The following is a 17,849-nucleotide window of genomic DNA, read 5'->3' as shown; positions in this document are numbered from 1 at the left end:
TCTAAAATGCTCGGAGCATCCTCCAAGCATGCCTGGAGGAAGCTCACTAGAATAAATATATGTTCCCTAAGTGTGTTAAAGTTACATTCTTAGACACTTATATAATTCAATTTAGTAACTGCATCAGTTTATTTACAAACTGATCCACACCTATATAGATTGAATGTTGATTGTTGCTATTTTTAGACACTATATATATATATAGTTGGTTTGCTGTCTATGTAAAGTCATTTTATATACAAGTCACATTACCTGAAGATCTGCGGAAGCAGTGAAAGTACTAGTAAAAAAGTGATGCATTGAAACCGTTTTTATCTTTTAATAATTTTCTTATATATATATATATATAGTACTTTCACTGCTTCCGCAGATCTTCAGGTAATGTGACTTGTATATAAATAAAACAATTGATTGACGTTAACAATAGTATGACGTTAACAAATACAAGGGAGACTACTAATGTCATTTTAAGACTTTAAAATGTTACGTTAAAATTAGAATATCATTTATCATTTAATCCCGGGTTGAGAATGTTTATGAATAATTCTTCCTTCTTCCTCCGGAGAAAATCATTTTGACGATTGACCATATACAATGGAAATATTTTAAATCGTCCATTAGAACAACGATGGAAATGGTCGTTTGCCCTGATGAGTGTTAAATCTTCATGGTTGGTTTGCTGTCTATGTAAAGTCATTCTAGTCCGCAGTTCATTTTTTGTCTCTCCAACATAGAATTCCTCACAATTTGAACATATGAGAGAATAGATGACGTTTGAACTTTTACAAGACATATTTTGCCTCACAGTAAAATATATATATATATAAACGAGTCTAAATTGAAAACTACGTTCAAACCTATGATTGCGTTGGATAAAAACCGCAATTTTTATACGTGTGCATGTCAAACAAATTTCGTTGTAGAAGGATTTAAAAACAGCACAAACAACATTTTCCAAAAGACCAAAAACGTGAAAAAGTATATTTAAACAAAACGCATTTGACTAACAGGTCGAAAATATATGCCTCTCTTTTTGACTCTTTTGCAACAAATTTAATACAAATATTTTGTCCATCTTTTTCTGATATTTTTATATTCTTCATTTCTTAGATATATATCAATGCTGTGTTCACACATACAAAATGTAATTCGAATTCGATTCGAAACGTTTAAAATGTTTAATGTCCAAAAGTAAACTAGTTTTAATTCAATACGCGCCAAAATCACTTTACTGTCCGAATGACGTTTAATTTTTAACTCAATTAATAATATTCATGTGTTGTAACTGCTGGCAAATTTATAATAATCCCTGTCAGAAAGCTGAATTAAAACTTGTCTGACTAGTCGACATGATGAAACCTGGCATTAGCAATCTTCAAAATTGATCATATATGTAGATATAGGTACATGTAAATATCTTGAAGTTCATGACATCATAGTAGTCTAGAGTTTCATTGCTCTTGTGGAACTATTATGGTGAATCGACAATCCAATTGCAACAGAGAATCATGTATTGTACATGTACATATATGGTATGCCTTGCCTCTTCTTGTATTAGCCATTGCTAAAGATTGGAATCAAGCTGAAATAAAAAACAAATACAAATAGGTATAACATTGCTTATTTTGACAAATACAATGTAACAAAAAAGCTACATGTCTAAATTCTTTATGTATTAGTTTTGTCCATGTTCATTCATGTCATTGAGGCCCTTATAATTAATGCTTATAATCTCTAGGGTCCCAAGTCAGGATCCTCTGGCCTTTGTTAGTCTTGTATGATTTTTAATTTTAGATTCTTGTGTATATTTCTAAGTTTATTATGATTCCATAATCACTGAACTACACGTAGTACACATTTTTGTTTAGGGGCCAGTTGAAGCACGCCTCCGGGTGTGGGAGTTTCTCGCTGCATTGAAGACCATTTGATGGCCTTCATCTGTTGTCTGCTCTTTACGGTTTGGGACGCGTCACAAATTCGTACTTAATATTTTACAATATTATGCGACTTTTGAAGTTAAATAATGCCGTCCTTCAGCAAATTATTGCTAAAGTATTAATTTTAATATAAGTATTGAAGCACCTTTAGCTAAATCAAAGCACATGTAACAGTCTGTAACACCAAAGCCTGAACTAAAACACAAAGAATCTTGAAATGACTTTGACATCGACAAAATCAATAAATACGTCCCCGATTAAGATTGCAAAGGCCCCAATCGAGTATTGTTTGGGGTTTACACGATACCTAGCAAGTACCTAGAGGCACGATGAAAAAAAATAATAACATCAGCTGCATTTAATGATTAAATAAAATACATAACTTCATACAATGTAGAAATAAAATAATCAAGTATTCTTACAATCGTTCAATTCATTCAAGACTCACACCAGAGAAGAAGTAAGTTAAATAAATGATTAATAATTACCTTTATTAGGACGGAATCCACCAAATTCAACGGCGTCACCGAGTTAAAAAAAAAAGCCGCAAAATAATATCCATGCGCTATTTAACAAATTTTAACGACTTCATTAGACATTTTCGGGCGATCAAACTATTCTTAGGCCACACCAATTTAATTCCTTGTTCGACGGACCCGCCCGCACCTTTTTTTTCAAAACAGATTTTTTTTTATTTTTATTATATTCCCGCTTCCCGCATCCGAAAATGTAATCATGTCCATTTCCCGCACCGTTTTTTGTGTAAATATTATCAAAAGATCTCAACATTTGTTTTTAAAATCACAGTCTAACCTTGATAAAACGATTTTAAACCTATAAGCACCCAACAACACTGTAAATATCTGTGAGAATATTTGTTTCAGCATGAAACCAATTTATTCCAAGTGGGAGTGCACCGAAAAATATACAACAGCGGAAATACCTGTCCAGAACAAAACATTGATTTCTTTCCACCTGCATGACTTATATTCCCTATCAAGAAATGTTTGTTGTTAAAATAAAGTACAAATAACTTCTGAAGGATTTGCCTTCAACTGCAATCATAATGTATGTTGATGGACATACCCGCTGCAGCACCTGTCCTGATTGATTCAGGGACCTGTCGTTCATCAGTTATCGTTTGCTAATGTGGTTCATTGGTATTGTCCCGTTTGGAAATATAAATTAGATCGTTGCTTTTTCTGTTCGAATAAACTTGAATTGTGTACAATACTAATTTTGTGGTCCCATTTAGCTTGCTGTTTAGTCTGGATCAAAGCTCTGTATAAAAAGCCATACTTGGACTTATGTTTGTTATTATGAGGTTGGGAACAACCCTCCCTCAGACAAGGGCCTTGAAGGGGTCATTTTACCATGTTTACTGTTGTAGAAGAGAAAATAGAAGGATTTGTACAAAACCTTTAAAAACTTAGAATTTTTTACTCAAAAAGGGGAAAAATACATTACATTTTAAACAACTTTGTTTAAAGAGAGGTCCACTTTTTTGGAATAATATTAAAAGTAAATGTGTTAACATGGTTTAAGTCCAGGAATATTACAAAATTCTTGGACATGTTTTGACAATTTAATACCATATAGATATTATAGTTCTTTGGGAAAATATTAGCCCTTTTGTAGTGTTTTTACATTTTTTTTTATCATAACTTATATTGAAATAAGAAATTAAATTGATGTGGCCTTACAATAATTCACTTACATCTTCACCAAAAGAAGATAAAAAGCAATGTAAAACTTTTTAATTAGCACTATTTCAAATGGGGAATATCAATTGTTTTGACGATCATTTAAGGTAATGTTCCACATATCTATTGTTTTTTTATAACAAAAAGTGTGATAAAATGTCTAATTAGTTATAAAGAATCTACCAGACCTGCCAGATCAGAGCAATGTCACTTTTTAAAAAATTCCATGGGGGGACCCAAATTCAGGGTGCTCGCATAAGGCAGCTTAACTGCCTAAAAATGAATCATAATTTTCTATCGATATGCACATCTACTTATTATGTCCTTATCATCTTCAAAGTTACATGAATTTCTGCTTTGTGGCTTCAGAGGAGTTGCGATGACAAGAACTAGACTGACGGACAGACGAACGGACGGACAAACTTCGTTGCATAGGGTATAATAATTCTGTTTCGGACCAATGGAGAGTCGGACTAATTGGGCGTCGGAATAACGGGGCTGCCCTTTCCAGAGGCACGTCCTATTATCTTTAATAGAAAGCACCAACCCCTCCCCCGCCCCCGAGTACGTACCATTCATATATTTTTTTCATAAACGATAATTGGTGATGATTGAACTGCTTAAAAAAGGAAATTCAATGTTTGTGAATAATTATGAATTTAAAATTATTGATATACTGATTTATTTGCAATATAAGACCAGATCTCTGTAACCACCACCATTTCATATATACAGCCTGGCAGGCATAGCACTGAAACTTCATGACACTGTGTATACTTTATGTAAACATCATGCTAACTCAAAACTATGTACCTCCCTTGAGGAGATATTTTACACTGAAAATATTGAATTGTTCATGGTTTTATGATGTTGACAGAATTTTCATAGCTTAATTAACAGGCAATAAAATGATAACAAACTAAGGCCACACCAATTTAATTTCTTGTTCTACGGATTTTTTAGACTCCAAAAATTGGGGCGAGCGAGCGATTTGAAAATTTTAATAAAAAAATATTTAATTTGCAAATTTTTGAGGCGAAGTTTAAAAAGTTAAGGCCAGTGATTATATTTTTTTGTAAACATAAAATAGTTTTGTTTTGACTATATTAACTTGATTTATCACTTGTACCTTGACATTTCTTTTAAATTAATTTATGAAGTATTTTTTCCCTGATCAGTAAGAAATATTTGAATAATTAGATCTGGTCTATGTATGTGTGACCGACAATGATACAATTCTCAATCCAAGTCATAATCAGGTTCAGAACAACCCCTTAATGTTATGAATATCCCTTTTATGAGGGATCAATATACATTTTTTTTTGTAAAACCACTTTTAGTACAAAAGGGCTAATATTTTCCCAAAGAATTATAATATCTATATGGCATTAAATGGTAAAAACATAACAGGAATTTTGTAATATTCCTGGACTTAAACCATGTTAACACATTTACTTTAACAGTTTGATATTATTCAAAATAAGTGGACCCCTCTTTTAGAACAAATGTTTAAAATATAATGTATTTTTCCTCTTTTTGAGTAAAAAATTTTAAGTTTCAAAGGTTTTGTATAGAAGCACTTTACAAATCCTTAGTTTTTCTATTTTCTTTTCTACAACAGTAAACATGGTAAAATGACCCCTTTAATTATTGTCTGAGGGAGGGATGTTCCCAACCTGATAATATAAACAAAAATAGGTCAAAGTACGACCTTTTACAAAGAGCTTTGATCCAGACCAAACAGCAAGCTATAAGGGATAACAACTTAGTATTGTACATAATTCGAACAGGAAAACCAACAATCTAATTCATATTTCCAAACGAGGAAATACCAGTGAACCACATCAGCAAACGATAACTGCTGAACGACAGGTCCCTGAATCAATCAGGACAGGTGCACAAACCTGCAGCGGGTATGACCATCAGCATACATTATAATTGCAGTTGAAGGCAAATTCTTCAGAAGTTCTTTGTACTTTATTTTAACAACGAATATTTTTTGATAGGGAATATAAGTCAGGGGGAAAGAAACCAATGTTTTGTTCAGTAGAGGTATTTCCGCTGTTATATAATTATTTATATCGGAGCACTCCCACTTGGAATAAATTGATTTCATGCTGAAACACGTATTCTCGCAACTGTTTACAGTGTTGTGTGGTGCTTATAAGTTTCAAATCGTTATTTAAAGGTTAGACTGTGATTTTTAAAACAAATGTTGAGATCTTTTTATAATATTTACAAAAAAACGTAGCGGAAAATGGACATGAACACATTTCCGGATGCGGGATGCGGGAATATAATAGAAATTAAAAAAATCGGTTTTGAAACAGTTTCTATTCGAACAAGGAATTGAATTGGTGTGGCCTTAGCAAACTGTGAAAAAAACATAAAGGAGGGTATGTTGCCTATAATTGCCAATATTTGAAATTCGGTGGAGTTGTCTCATCTCATTGACAATCATACCACATCTCCTTATTTTTATATTCAGTAATTTTAGTAGAATATCATGTAACTTACTTGACTGGACTGTTGGTTTCTGAAAATAAAATAGGAATTACCGCATGAATTATTTAGACATACGATATATTCGAAATTTAAAAGAATCGGAGAATTTAATGTTATAGACATAAACCATGTTTAATCTTCAATTGTCATATTGTTACTTTCTTTGTGTGACGATATGCGCCTTGTCTTCTAGCTGGAGTTTTTGTCGATTGTGAACTTACATCTTAGAAACAGCTCTTGCCTACAAGGATCCGAAACGCTCCGTTCTACTTTCTGTTTTTAAAGACCTTTTGGATCCTCTGGTTTTTTCGGATAAATAAATACATTCAAACATTACCTGGCTGAAATTTCAGGGCTGATTTTTTTAGTTAGGTCTAGGTGGTCGAGTAGTCTACAGCGCTGGACATATGCAGGTGGTGTTGTCACGATATCCAATAGCATGATTTGGAATCCCGCCGAGAAGAACAAAATATTTACTTACGTAAATTTGCAGATTTAACATTGTTGTGCTGATATTTAGAGTAATACTGAATATACTGTGTGTTTTATCCTTGTATCACCTTCACTGGTGATCAAATGGATGGATCACTCGTAGGGTTGTCACTTGTTTAGACGTATTTATATTAAATATAAAAGTTTATAGAAACGATCAACCAGCAATTTTTACATGTACCAGATTGTCTAGAATAGACGATGATGCGCAGATAAGAAATACATTATGTAAGTCTATAGATTTGCACATCGGTACTAATATAAGATGGTTATGTACGGAGATTATGTAATGAAATCGTGTTGACAAATATTTTGGCTGAACAAATAGCCTTTGTAAAGTACAATAATTTTAAAATACAGTTTTGATTTGTAAAAATATTTCTTTAGATATATATGTTACTTTGACTTTGTTTTGTGTTTTAAGGTTGTGAGTTTGTATGTACAGTATATGTGTAAGAATACATATGCATCAGTTACCAATGTTTTTCTGTTCCTGTTCAGTATTAATTTGCGGCTTCTCCTAGTAGAATAAAAATATTTCAATTGAATACAAAGTTGAAGAATTGAACAAATATAATTTGTTTGAACACATTTCACCGCAAGTACACATTTTTAATTATTATAATAGTTCATAAATAAAGGCAACAGTAGTATACCGCTGTTTAAAACTCATAAATCCATGGACAAAAAACAAAATCGGGGTAACAAACTAAAACCGAGAGAAACACATTGATTATAAGAGGAGGTCATACTGCGACGTTTGGGTAACCACTAACAGTATCCATGCCGTAACCCCATGTATCTGGATGTTGTAATATATAATTAAATGTATTTGTTATGAAATAAAGAGAAGCAAACATGCAAAGGTTCTTGAAAGAAAAGAAAACAAAATCCCACCTAATTATGTTTACACAAACATTTAGAAAATTGTATGATCCGATGTGTAATTATATGACTGTGATATAACTTAAGGGAGTTCGCTTCTCAGTTTCAAAATAATAAGCATAAGCTTTTCAAAACACTAGTTTATATTGATTGCGGATTAATAAAGGAATTAAAAGAACAAAAAATATTATATAGGTCAATGTGCTTGTTTTCGAGATATTAGACATTGAAATTTTGGCGGGAAAATGCTCTTGACTTTTTATAGCTTTTCATTGACAAGTTTAAGTTCTCAAAAACTATAAGAAAATACAAAATTTTTAACACTTTTACAGATGATTTATTATTCTAACATGACGTCCTTCAAACGCTTTGAGTACACACCAGTGGTAAAATATGAATATATTGCATTGGCTGTTCTGAGTACCCCCACGTCATATGTTTTTTTTATGAATGAAGAACACGACGTCATAGAATGGTGACGTAATGATTCAAACAGTTTACGGGAAAATACACGCTTCTTGTACCGAAAATCATCACAACAAGGAAACGTAAGTACAAAGGATGATAAAATGTGGTATAAGCCCATTTTTATCCATAGAATACATATAAGTAAATTATCATTTAAATTCATCAAAATCTATCTGAATACGTTATTGTAAATAGTTTGAGCATGCCACTTATTCTGTTTATTCCGGGTTTTTTTACGCCAATCTAAAAGTGCGTTGATTTATGGGAACGGCAAATATTTGCCTCTACCTAGAGCGCTTCGATCCAAACGAATTGCCGTATTTGTCCTATTAGAATCGAAAAAATTCATGGGAGCTTGATTATATCTAGATTTTACCATGGGTTGTCCCTTTATGCCGACAAATTTAGATCTCCACAATGTTTTATTAGTAGTCCATCAGCTGGTAGGGCAAAATTTCAATTCTGTGTTACACCCCAGGGTACCGCATTTTTTTTGTATAAATTTAAAGAACAATATATGAAGAATGTCTTAAGAGGCGTTAGACTTGTGTCCAAAAGGGGTTAAAAGGGGACTTATTTAAGGGTATATCAAAATGTTTTTTTGCATATTTTTACAGAAAAATGTAAAAAAAAACAAGTATTCAGTACTATTCTTTTAATAAAATAGAACACATCATATCTAATTAAAACGCAGGCTAATTTTTAATTAATTTTTGAATCGAAGAGGCACAAGAAAAAGGGGGTGGGTAATATCCAAAAGTCATGATTTTAGAAACATACGTTCTATTTTTTTCGATAAAATTGTATATTTTTTACATTAAAACATAGAGCATAAAGTAACTTAAGGCGTTGAAAAAACATTTAAAGGTAAGAAACAAAAAACATAGAATCAACGACAAACACAAACACAAGCAACCAGAAATGCACGATTCTGTCAACAATTTATACATCGCATCCAAAGATTCATCATCAGTTTGGTCACCTGCATCTACCGACTTATCATTATCATCATTTCCATCATCTTCGTCGTCATCGTTAGCAATATCAACGGTTTGATAATTCTTATACCTACAAGCTTTCGGGCATTAACATACAGCTATCTGTTCAGGATAAACCTTGTTGAACACATGAACATCTTTTGTTGGCACAACCAGCTTTACATGAACATCTTTTGTTGGCACAACCAGCTTTACATGAATATCTTTTGTTGGTACAACCAGCTTTGCATCAACATCTTTTCTTTGCACAACCAGCTTTACATGATCATCTTTTGTTGGCACAACCAGCTTTACATGAACAGCACATTAGAATTATCAAAGCATCTAACGCTGGTGGTTGGTCTAGCCAATTGATACTGATCAAAGCGCTCTAAACAATCCAACCAAAGTTGTTTGGCAACAGACCAATGTTATGTTTAAGAGCAGATTTCCAAATCTTCGTCTGAAAGTTGGCTTGTTTAGTGTGCTTTAACATTGCATCTTTTGCATTTCATAACGTTCTGATATTTTTTCTTCGATAATCGTAATTTCGTAGCCATATATAGAAAACGAAAACCTCTCGAGTGTTTTGACAACTCTTCGCCAACCTCTTCAAAGGTTTCACCAAGATGGAATAGACCTTCTGAAAACTCCACATAACGTGTCAAAAAGTTTGCTTTTTTCTTTAACAGACAAAACACTTTAATACTGAATCACAACCTGTATTGGCGTGAAATCCTGGCAGTTTTCTACAAACACTCCCACCAAATTTCGCACATATTGATTGTACATTTTAATAATCTGCATTTGAAAGATGTTTCTGTCAGACTAACAATGTTAGAATTGATATGCCACTGTGAAAATAGAAGCCAATACTTCCACATCAGTGTCAGAAAGTTTAAGTCGTAACCTTTGTCAGCTGCATGTTTTTGCATTAAGAAACATTTTTTTATCGGCTTCTTCCTATTTGATTATAAGCTAAAACCATTTTACGCTTCTTCATTTTCAACGCATATTTTATGGCCCTTACTTCCATGTGATACAAATAAATCAATACATTCAAGTGTAAATCTATAGGATTGTTTACTCTTTTCCAAACCAAAGAATTCAACAAGATCAACTTTGTTTCCCCAACTAACATACATTTCTTCTATTCCCAAGAACACGATTGTGATGGTCTAGAACTTATCGTTATGATTTACTCTCCCAAGGACCTGCAGTTCTAATGTCTTTATGAATATTGTGGGATACTAATCAGTAACAAAATCAATGCGGGACCTCTTTTCGAAACTAAAAGGATGGTTTTTAAAACAAAAATTGCCAAATCGAAAAAAGTGCTTGGTATCCTAGTAATTGATTGTATAACTGCCATGTCATCAAATATCCACATGCTTACCTAAGCAATAACCCTTTTCTAAAAGACCACACAGGACAGATTTTAATTTTTCATTACATGTGTACCATCAAAGTTTGCAAGAGACATTGGAAGAGAACCTATCGCATAATCAACTATCTATGCGGTATGGGCTTTGCTCATTGTTAAAGGCCGTACGGTGACCTATAGTTGTTAATGTTTGTTTCATTGTGGTCTTTTGTGGGTAGTTGTCTCATTGGCAATCATACCACATCTTCTTTTTTATATCTTGTCTGGGCTATGACAACAGGCGATTTTTTTTCCATCTGATCTCAATGTTTTGTTGTTTTTATCAGCCATTAACTGTTTGCCTTTTATTTCCTTTATTGAAAATGTAAGCAATGATTTTCTTTTGAGTGTTTTGAAGATGTCACCTGACTTTTGAATAAGCCTTTCCGTAAGAAAATTTCTGAAGCAATTTTCCCTTTCCATACGCGTTAAGGAGGTCGCACATTAATTCCGAAGAAGCAACAGAATTTTTTTGCAGTGTTAGAAAGTGGTGAAAATTCTAAAAAGGCTATAATTATCCCTTATGGACCAGGAAATACTACCGTGCCACCTTATTTGTGAATACATTGTACATGTTGTATACTGAATCAAAGACGGTAATTTGATAATTTCCGGTATTTCCCCAGTATTTGCGCGTACAGATATTTTTATATTAGATAATTCATATTTTAGACGATATACAAATACTGCAAATGTTTTAAACAATGCATAATGATTAATTCTCAAGTTTAATTAAAACGGATAATAGTATAACGAATTTCTTTATAAAAGGAGAAAATATGCCTTAATTTGAACCCTAAAAATCGGATTGTTTGTAATGTAAAAAAACAATTTTTTTTAAACAAAAAATCTTCAGAGTTACATTTAATATGATAGTTGTGTATCTGTTTTAGTTGTTTAAACCTATACTTTATGTTTTTTGTAATCGCTTTATATTAAAAATTTTAATTAAAAATTACTTAGTCGTCATTGCTAAATGAGGGGACCATTGAAAGGGTCGTCATTGCTAAATGAGGGGACCATTGAAAGGGTCGTTTTTAAACCTTTTTTTGGACACTTTTTTAGTCTAACACCTTGCATTTTATATAGAAATAATGAAGTTGAATTCTATCCAAAAAAATCGCGGTACCCTGGGGTGTAACACAAAATCCTTAACTAGCGCGCTTTAAAGAACTAGCTGATGGACTATAGCTATAAACATATATATACAAAATAATGATAATGGCTGTATTAATTTAGCTTTTATCCCCTATCAATCACACAATGCCAAGTTACTTAGCCAAGCTTTTCCGCAGTCAAGTAATGACATTATGTCCAGACATTTTGGGATACGAATGACGAATATTCAAAACAGGATTTATTACAACAGATCTAGATAGACGATGAGTTTTTATGACCCTTCAAAATATGACATTATTACATGGTTCTTTATTCCATGATACAAATAAAAATTTGGTAATGTATGACACCTTGACGATTCGGAAATCGAATTATTTGTCCAGTTATTACAAATAATAATCTTTAATAAAGTAAATAAAAAAAATAGGAATGTTTGCATTTTTTAATAAAGTAACAATCGTGCTCATTTACTGAATTTAATAGTCACCAGAGTCAAATCATGTCCAAACATGTAATATGCAGACAATTTAAACAAACAAAAATGAGGATTAATATTTTTAAATTTTACTACCGATCATAAAACAAAGCTTGATATGAAACATACGAAATGTCTAATATAGACATGATAGAGGTCATCAATTATTTTAAAAACTGGCATCAGTCGTTAAGTAAACAAATTCAAACACCAGTAAAGATAAACCTTAGTTCTTTGAATTCTATTGGCACGCTTTTTTGATTCAGTATTGTAGAATGGTTGTCAAATGCATGTAACTTATTTCATCGAGAAGAGATGTCTTGATTCGACACATAGGAGATTTACGTGAGGTGACTGCTCCTTATGCGTTGACACTACATTCAGCTCCGACACTAGCCCCCGCCCCCTTGGTTGTGTCCAGAACGATTTTCTTTGGGAAGATTAACTGACTAGAACAGATTATCTAGAGAGTTCAACGTGTGGGAACCGAATCAAAAGCGTATCTTGTAGCTTTACAAGAGATGACCTCCTTTCTACGACGTCATTTGTGACACCACCCTGGGCATTTCGATAGGTCTAGAAAAAATACTCATTCTTTTGACCCTGGTGTTTGAAACCTGATCGTCTAAGATAATCTTATGACAAAATCGGTCAAAGACTCAATAACCAACAGTTTGTCTATTGAAGCTCTTGTAAACCGATTTTAGTCTGAGACGGTCATTTTGTTCTGAACAGCTGTTTAAAGTCTGAACAAAACAAAGTTGCTGTGAAAGTACTTTTATTCGTAGTATACCAATTTGCCTGGTTTTCGTTTTGTCACTAATGATAGAAGAATGAACATTGCAATGTCCCACAAACCATTATAAAGAAAAACATGATTATTTTCAAGAATCATCGTTTCTGATTCTCCCCTCGATTTTTGTTTGAGAAAACAACAATCCACGAATTCAAAAACCAACGAACATGTTACTTTTCTCAGCCCTCTAAAATTGATATGTTTAAGTCCTTAGTTTTCTATTTTGTGTTTTGCATTAATTTGTTTCTCTGGTCTTTTTCTTTTTTAACAATGGCGTTGTCAGTTTATTTTCAACTTATGACTTTGAATGTCCCTCTGTTATATTTCACGTTTATTTTTATACCTTCGAATAAAAGCACTTTCGCAGTAAGTCAATTTTGATTTTTCAGTCAATACTATTTTTTTTTTTAATTTTGATGTAAGAAATCGTTTTAAAATCAAAATATGACAGATTGTTTGATAACAAGTCATGAAATTTTCATTTCAATCTAGTAATGTAACTTTAAGATGCTTGGGTAGCAATTTGAATGGAGATAACATAATTATTATAATAAAACTTCTTTATTGTATACATTTATTGCAAAAGGTAGCTTGTGTGGATCCAACCAACCTTACACAGTGCTCAAACGAGAGCTTACTTTGGAAGTATGTTCATAGCTATATTATTAATTTCTTCGGTTTAACTTCATTTTACTCAATTTTCTTTGTAATATATATACATGTATTATCCTGCTCATTATAAATCAATGATATGTTCTAAATATTCACGCATTTTACTTTGCAATGAGTACAAAGGGTGATACCTTTGAATATAGGCAGCCTCCTTAATTAATAACAGCTGCTTTCTTTGAAACTTAAATAAGAAATAAGAAAAAACAAATGTTTGCATTATTTCGCAAATGTTTGCGTTATATCGCAAATGTTTGCGTTATAACGCAAAGATGGGAAGACAAAAATTAAAAAAAAGGTGTGGCGCTAATACGCTTCCGTAACAATGTGTTTTAACGTGCATTAAATTTCTATCATCATCTGTTTATAGTCGATTTCCCTCTTACTGACATGTATTTTTTCTGTAAAAACTAAATTTTTTTCTTCGAATTTTAAAAGAATATGTTCACAAAGGAGTGAATAGAAAACTGTTTTTGTCGGGGGAAATAATGACTTTTTTCAATAACTGTGCAGTGAGTTTTGAAGAAAAATATTAAAGTAATAGTAATTTTTAGTATACCAGCGACTTGAAATGCGCTAAAAATTCGTAGTCATTTCTTAAAGAATTTATTAAAATTTACAAAAAACACTAAAATATCCTGATATTGTTTTTAGCAAAGTTGAAATAGATGTATCAAAACATGGTTTCGTAAGTGCTTGGGTATGATAAAGTTTTTTTTTAGATGAAGGAACATGTATATGTCAATGGAAAAAAAAACAGACAAAGGCCTGGATTCCTCCTATATTTGCGTAAAATCATGCTATTGGCAACAACAATATATCATCTAAACACATATATTCTAAAAGATAACAAGGTGGATAAGGATCTTCTTATTTTTTTCTCACGTCTTTAGTAGTAAACTTTAGTACTAAAATTTCTACATATTTCTAAGGATGACTTTGGTGTAGGAGTATGCTGAACTAATCCACAGCGGAAAGATCGTGTGCTCGAATCTCACTACTGGAGGTGGACAATTATTTCCTATATTAAATGTAACTTAACTTAACTTTACTTACATTTTCAAAAGGAAAACCAACGAAATATTGATGTTTCCTTTAAACAAATTTGTGTGCCCAATTGCCCCCCCCCTTTTCCCCCTAGTATGCTTCATTGGGATCGGTCAAGGGTGCGTCACATCAGGTTGTCATTAATAATTCAATGCTTTTTTTTTGGTAAAGACCAAAGGAGTACGGTAAGGACCGATTTTGGCCTCAAATTTCAGGTTCATCTGACGAAAGATTTTGACCACTTTTTAAACACTTAAGTGTCTATTTTATTTGAATTAATTAGTTGATGTGAAAGATTTTAACAGATTTAGTCATTAAAAAGATCCGATTCAAGCTCAAATATGAAAAATCTACCTAATATGCCGAAAAATGTCACTTTTCAGATGGTTTTTGGTAAAAATGAAAGTGGCCGCATCCGTGTTCATCCTCAACCTTTATATATGTTATGTATTATCATAAAATACAACTTACATTTCAATATTAAGGACGAATGCGGCCACTTTCGTTTTACACGAAAACCGTCTAAAATTTAACTAAAATGCTAGAATTATGAGGATTTCAGTAATTTAGCATGACTTAATGGTGCTAGTACCGGATATATGTGCATTGTATTGTCAAAAACAGCCCATATTTATTTAGCAGAAGCATTCTACTGTCAAATAAATAACTAAAGGTTTACATTTTAACAATTTTGTAAAACTGCTATATTTTGGGGCCAAAAAGGGGTCTTACTGAACCTACTCCTTTAGTTTACTGCTTGACTTAAAACGATTTAGACAAAAAAAATAAGTGTCAGGTTTGAATTTGGACGAAAAAAGCTTCTGAAATCAGTTATTTTCAATGTTACTGACATCAATATTTCAAGGCATATGTCCCCTTTTTATACCAATATGACAACTTGTCTGTCTTAGACTTAGGGCATTGTGTTTCGACCAAAATCTTCCCCTATTAGCGCAACAATATGTCTCTACACGACGCTTCCCCCAAGTCTTTCTAATTTTTCCACATTTTCCCCCAAAGTCACTTGACGTTTAGAAACATACCACGTGACCAAATAAGACGAATTACCTTCAAACTTAATTTTCTGAAATATTCGATCAATTATCTTTCATATGAGCACATAATGGCATGTGCATGACCATTGGTGCTAATGTAGTTTTCAATTGAACTTTGAAAGTGTCTTTTCGATAAGTAAATGTAAAAAATGCCTGAAAGAGAAAGGGTTAAGAAGTCGTGAGCGGATTGTCGGTCATTATCGTTGTGCAGACGACTTACCAACTGAATAATGGACAGACTGAAAGCGTTCGTGCCCAAAACTGACAACTGTGACAAAAAGGACAGTCACTACATTCGCAACAAAAATTGAATAAAATATACACATGTAGGTCACTATATGGAAGAATAACTAATAATGATATGTTCCTTACGTCGTAACTACAATCCCCTTCCCTTTCATGAATGTGACCTACCGAATTAGACTATTTACCGGATTTGTTATCACATAAGCAACACGACGGGTGCCACATGTGGAGCAGGATCTGCTTACCCTTCCGGAGCACCTGAGATCACCCCTAGTTTTTGGTGGGGTTCGTGTTGTTTATTCTTTAGTTTTCTATGTTGTGTCATGTGTACTATTGTTTGTCTGTTTGTCTTTTTCATTTTTAGCCATGGCGTTGTCAGTTTATTTTCGATCTATGAGTTTGACTGTCCCTTTAGTATCTTTCGTCCCTCTTTTATAACAGTTATAATTACACATTTTAATACCATACAAACAAGTTAATGGAAAGTAGTTCACTAGATATATCTGCATTCATATCATATATTTGACGTCGATGATATCGTCAAACCATCAATGAACTTAAACATGACGTTAGTAAAGTAGTAAGACAAAAAAAAAGCGTTTGGTATAAAAGTAAATGATAAATCCACCGTAAGTATGCTGCATCAAATGGTCAAATGATTGCTCCAACGATTGATAACATCCAATGAATGTTTGAAGGATGATAAGAATAAATACCACAATATATTTTAAAATATTTACTTTCGAAACTTACCTCGTCTGCATTCATCATCCAAGGCAAATATAGTGTTTCAGATTGATGCGATCCTTTATGCTGATTGCAGTAAAACTCCGGTAGCATTTTTAATTCTTGATAGGACTTTGTATCTTCATAATAATGGCCTGTGCTGCATTTGAAATGCAGCTCATAAGATATTGTCAACTTATATTTTTTTTTCATGTCGTTCGTTTTTTTAATTAGATCTTTGCGTAGTTTGTTACAAACACCTGCGAAATCATTTTTTCCTGTGGAAAACGACAAAAGCTGAAGAGCAATTGTATCAGAAGACATTGTAAACAAAATCTTGTTACATGCAGACTTATCAATGTCAAATAAACAAATTCCACGGAATAATGCTAACGATTGTATATCATTTTTTACTTTACTTGGCTCGTAATTATTGATAAACCAAACGGACAAATGATTAAAGAATGCAGGTGGAAGGAATGAAAATTTCAGACAAAGCCATGATGTTCTTTTACAGTTTGGTTCTGCAACACCAATACAGTTGGATACTGTATCAAACGAGAGAGATTGCATCATGCTAGGTACTATATATGAACCTTCTCCGAAAATTTCCACCAATATGTCAAATTTTTTCATTACTTTAATCAAATTTTGTTTTTGATCTGAAAACTGATTTCCACATTTCGATTTGAAGAGCTCTGTTATCAAAGATTCACTCAAGATCCCGTTTCGTAAAAAAGTTGTCAAATCCTGGCGATGCTGAAGAGTATCATTAATTTTATCTGAAACCAAACATCGAAAGGCATCTATTAACCATTTAGGATTTAAAATGATGAAATCCTGTAAATCGTCAAAGAAAATGATGTTTCCTTCTTCATGCTGAAATCGAAGAAATGATAACACTTCCTCAATATCTTGTATATTTATATCAGTGTGTTTCGCCAAATTTAACATTTCAGAAAGGTTTATAAAATTAATTCCAGCTTTCTTATTAATTTCAATCAAATGTTCCAACAGTATCCATTTCAACGACATGCTTTGACCCCAATTTTTCATGTTCCTGGCAGTTGAGGATATTTCCAGTCGCAAATTTTCGAATTCAACGTCAAGATCAGTCGTATTAGACAACCAAAAGATCTTTCGTAAGTGGTGATATTTGATTTGTTTTCCTAAAACAAGGTCTAGTTGTGTTTGAAGTTCTTTTTTTCTGTTCTCTAAAATTTTCTTTCCATTTGTTTTCTAAAAACACAGACAAATATTAAAATGACATGCCACTTCATCAGTATAAAAAGCAAAAATAATAAACTCTTCAAAGAAACAAGCTTA

The 17,849-nt window shown here is 32.6% G+C and overlaps 1 protein-coding gene across 1 annotated transcript; it reads right to left on the bottom strand.

Annotated features, from left to right (window-relative positions):
• Window positions 1-1,190: 1,190 nt before the first annotated feature.
• LOC139512300 (uncharacterized) lies at window positions 1,191-17,676 on the bottom strand. The gene is made up of 4 exons (XM_071299802.1): window positions 16,551-17,676; window positions 7,115-7,157; window positions 6,158-6,176; window positions 1,191-1,582 (listed from the first exon to the last, which is right to left on the bottom strand). The coding sequence occupies exons 1-4, from the start codon at window positions 17,577-17,579 to the stop codon at window positions 1,555-1,557; spliced, it is 1,119 nt and encodes a 372-aa protein (XP_071155903.1). The 5' UTR covers window positions 17,580-17,676; the 3' UTR covers window positions 1,191-1,554.
• Window positions 17,677-17,849: the final 173 nt, after the last annotated feature.

This window comes from Mytilus edulis, chromosome 2, assembly GCF_963676685.1.
Source record: "Mytilus edulis chromosome 2, xbMytEdul2.2, whole genome shotgun sequence".
Taxonomy (NCBI): Eukaryota; Metazoa; Mollusca; class Bivalvia; order Mytilida; family Mytilidae; genus Mytilus; species Mytilus edulis.
Note: the sequence above shows the minus strand (reverse complement) of the source record. Positions and strands in the feature narration are given on the sequence as shown.

Excerpts from the sequence above, each read along its gene's own strand:
- LOC139512300 (XM_071299802.1), bottom strand. The coding sequence starts at position 17,579 with ATGAAAAATTGGGGTCAAAGCATGTCGTTGAAATGGATACTGTTGGAA. Across the intron at positions 7,158-16,550 it reads GGATGATGAATGCAGACGAG|GAGAAGCCGCAAATTAATAC; the intron begins GTAAGTTTCGAA and ends TTATTCTACTAG.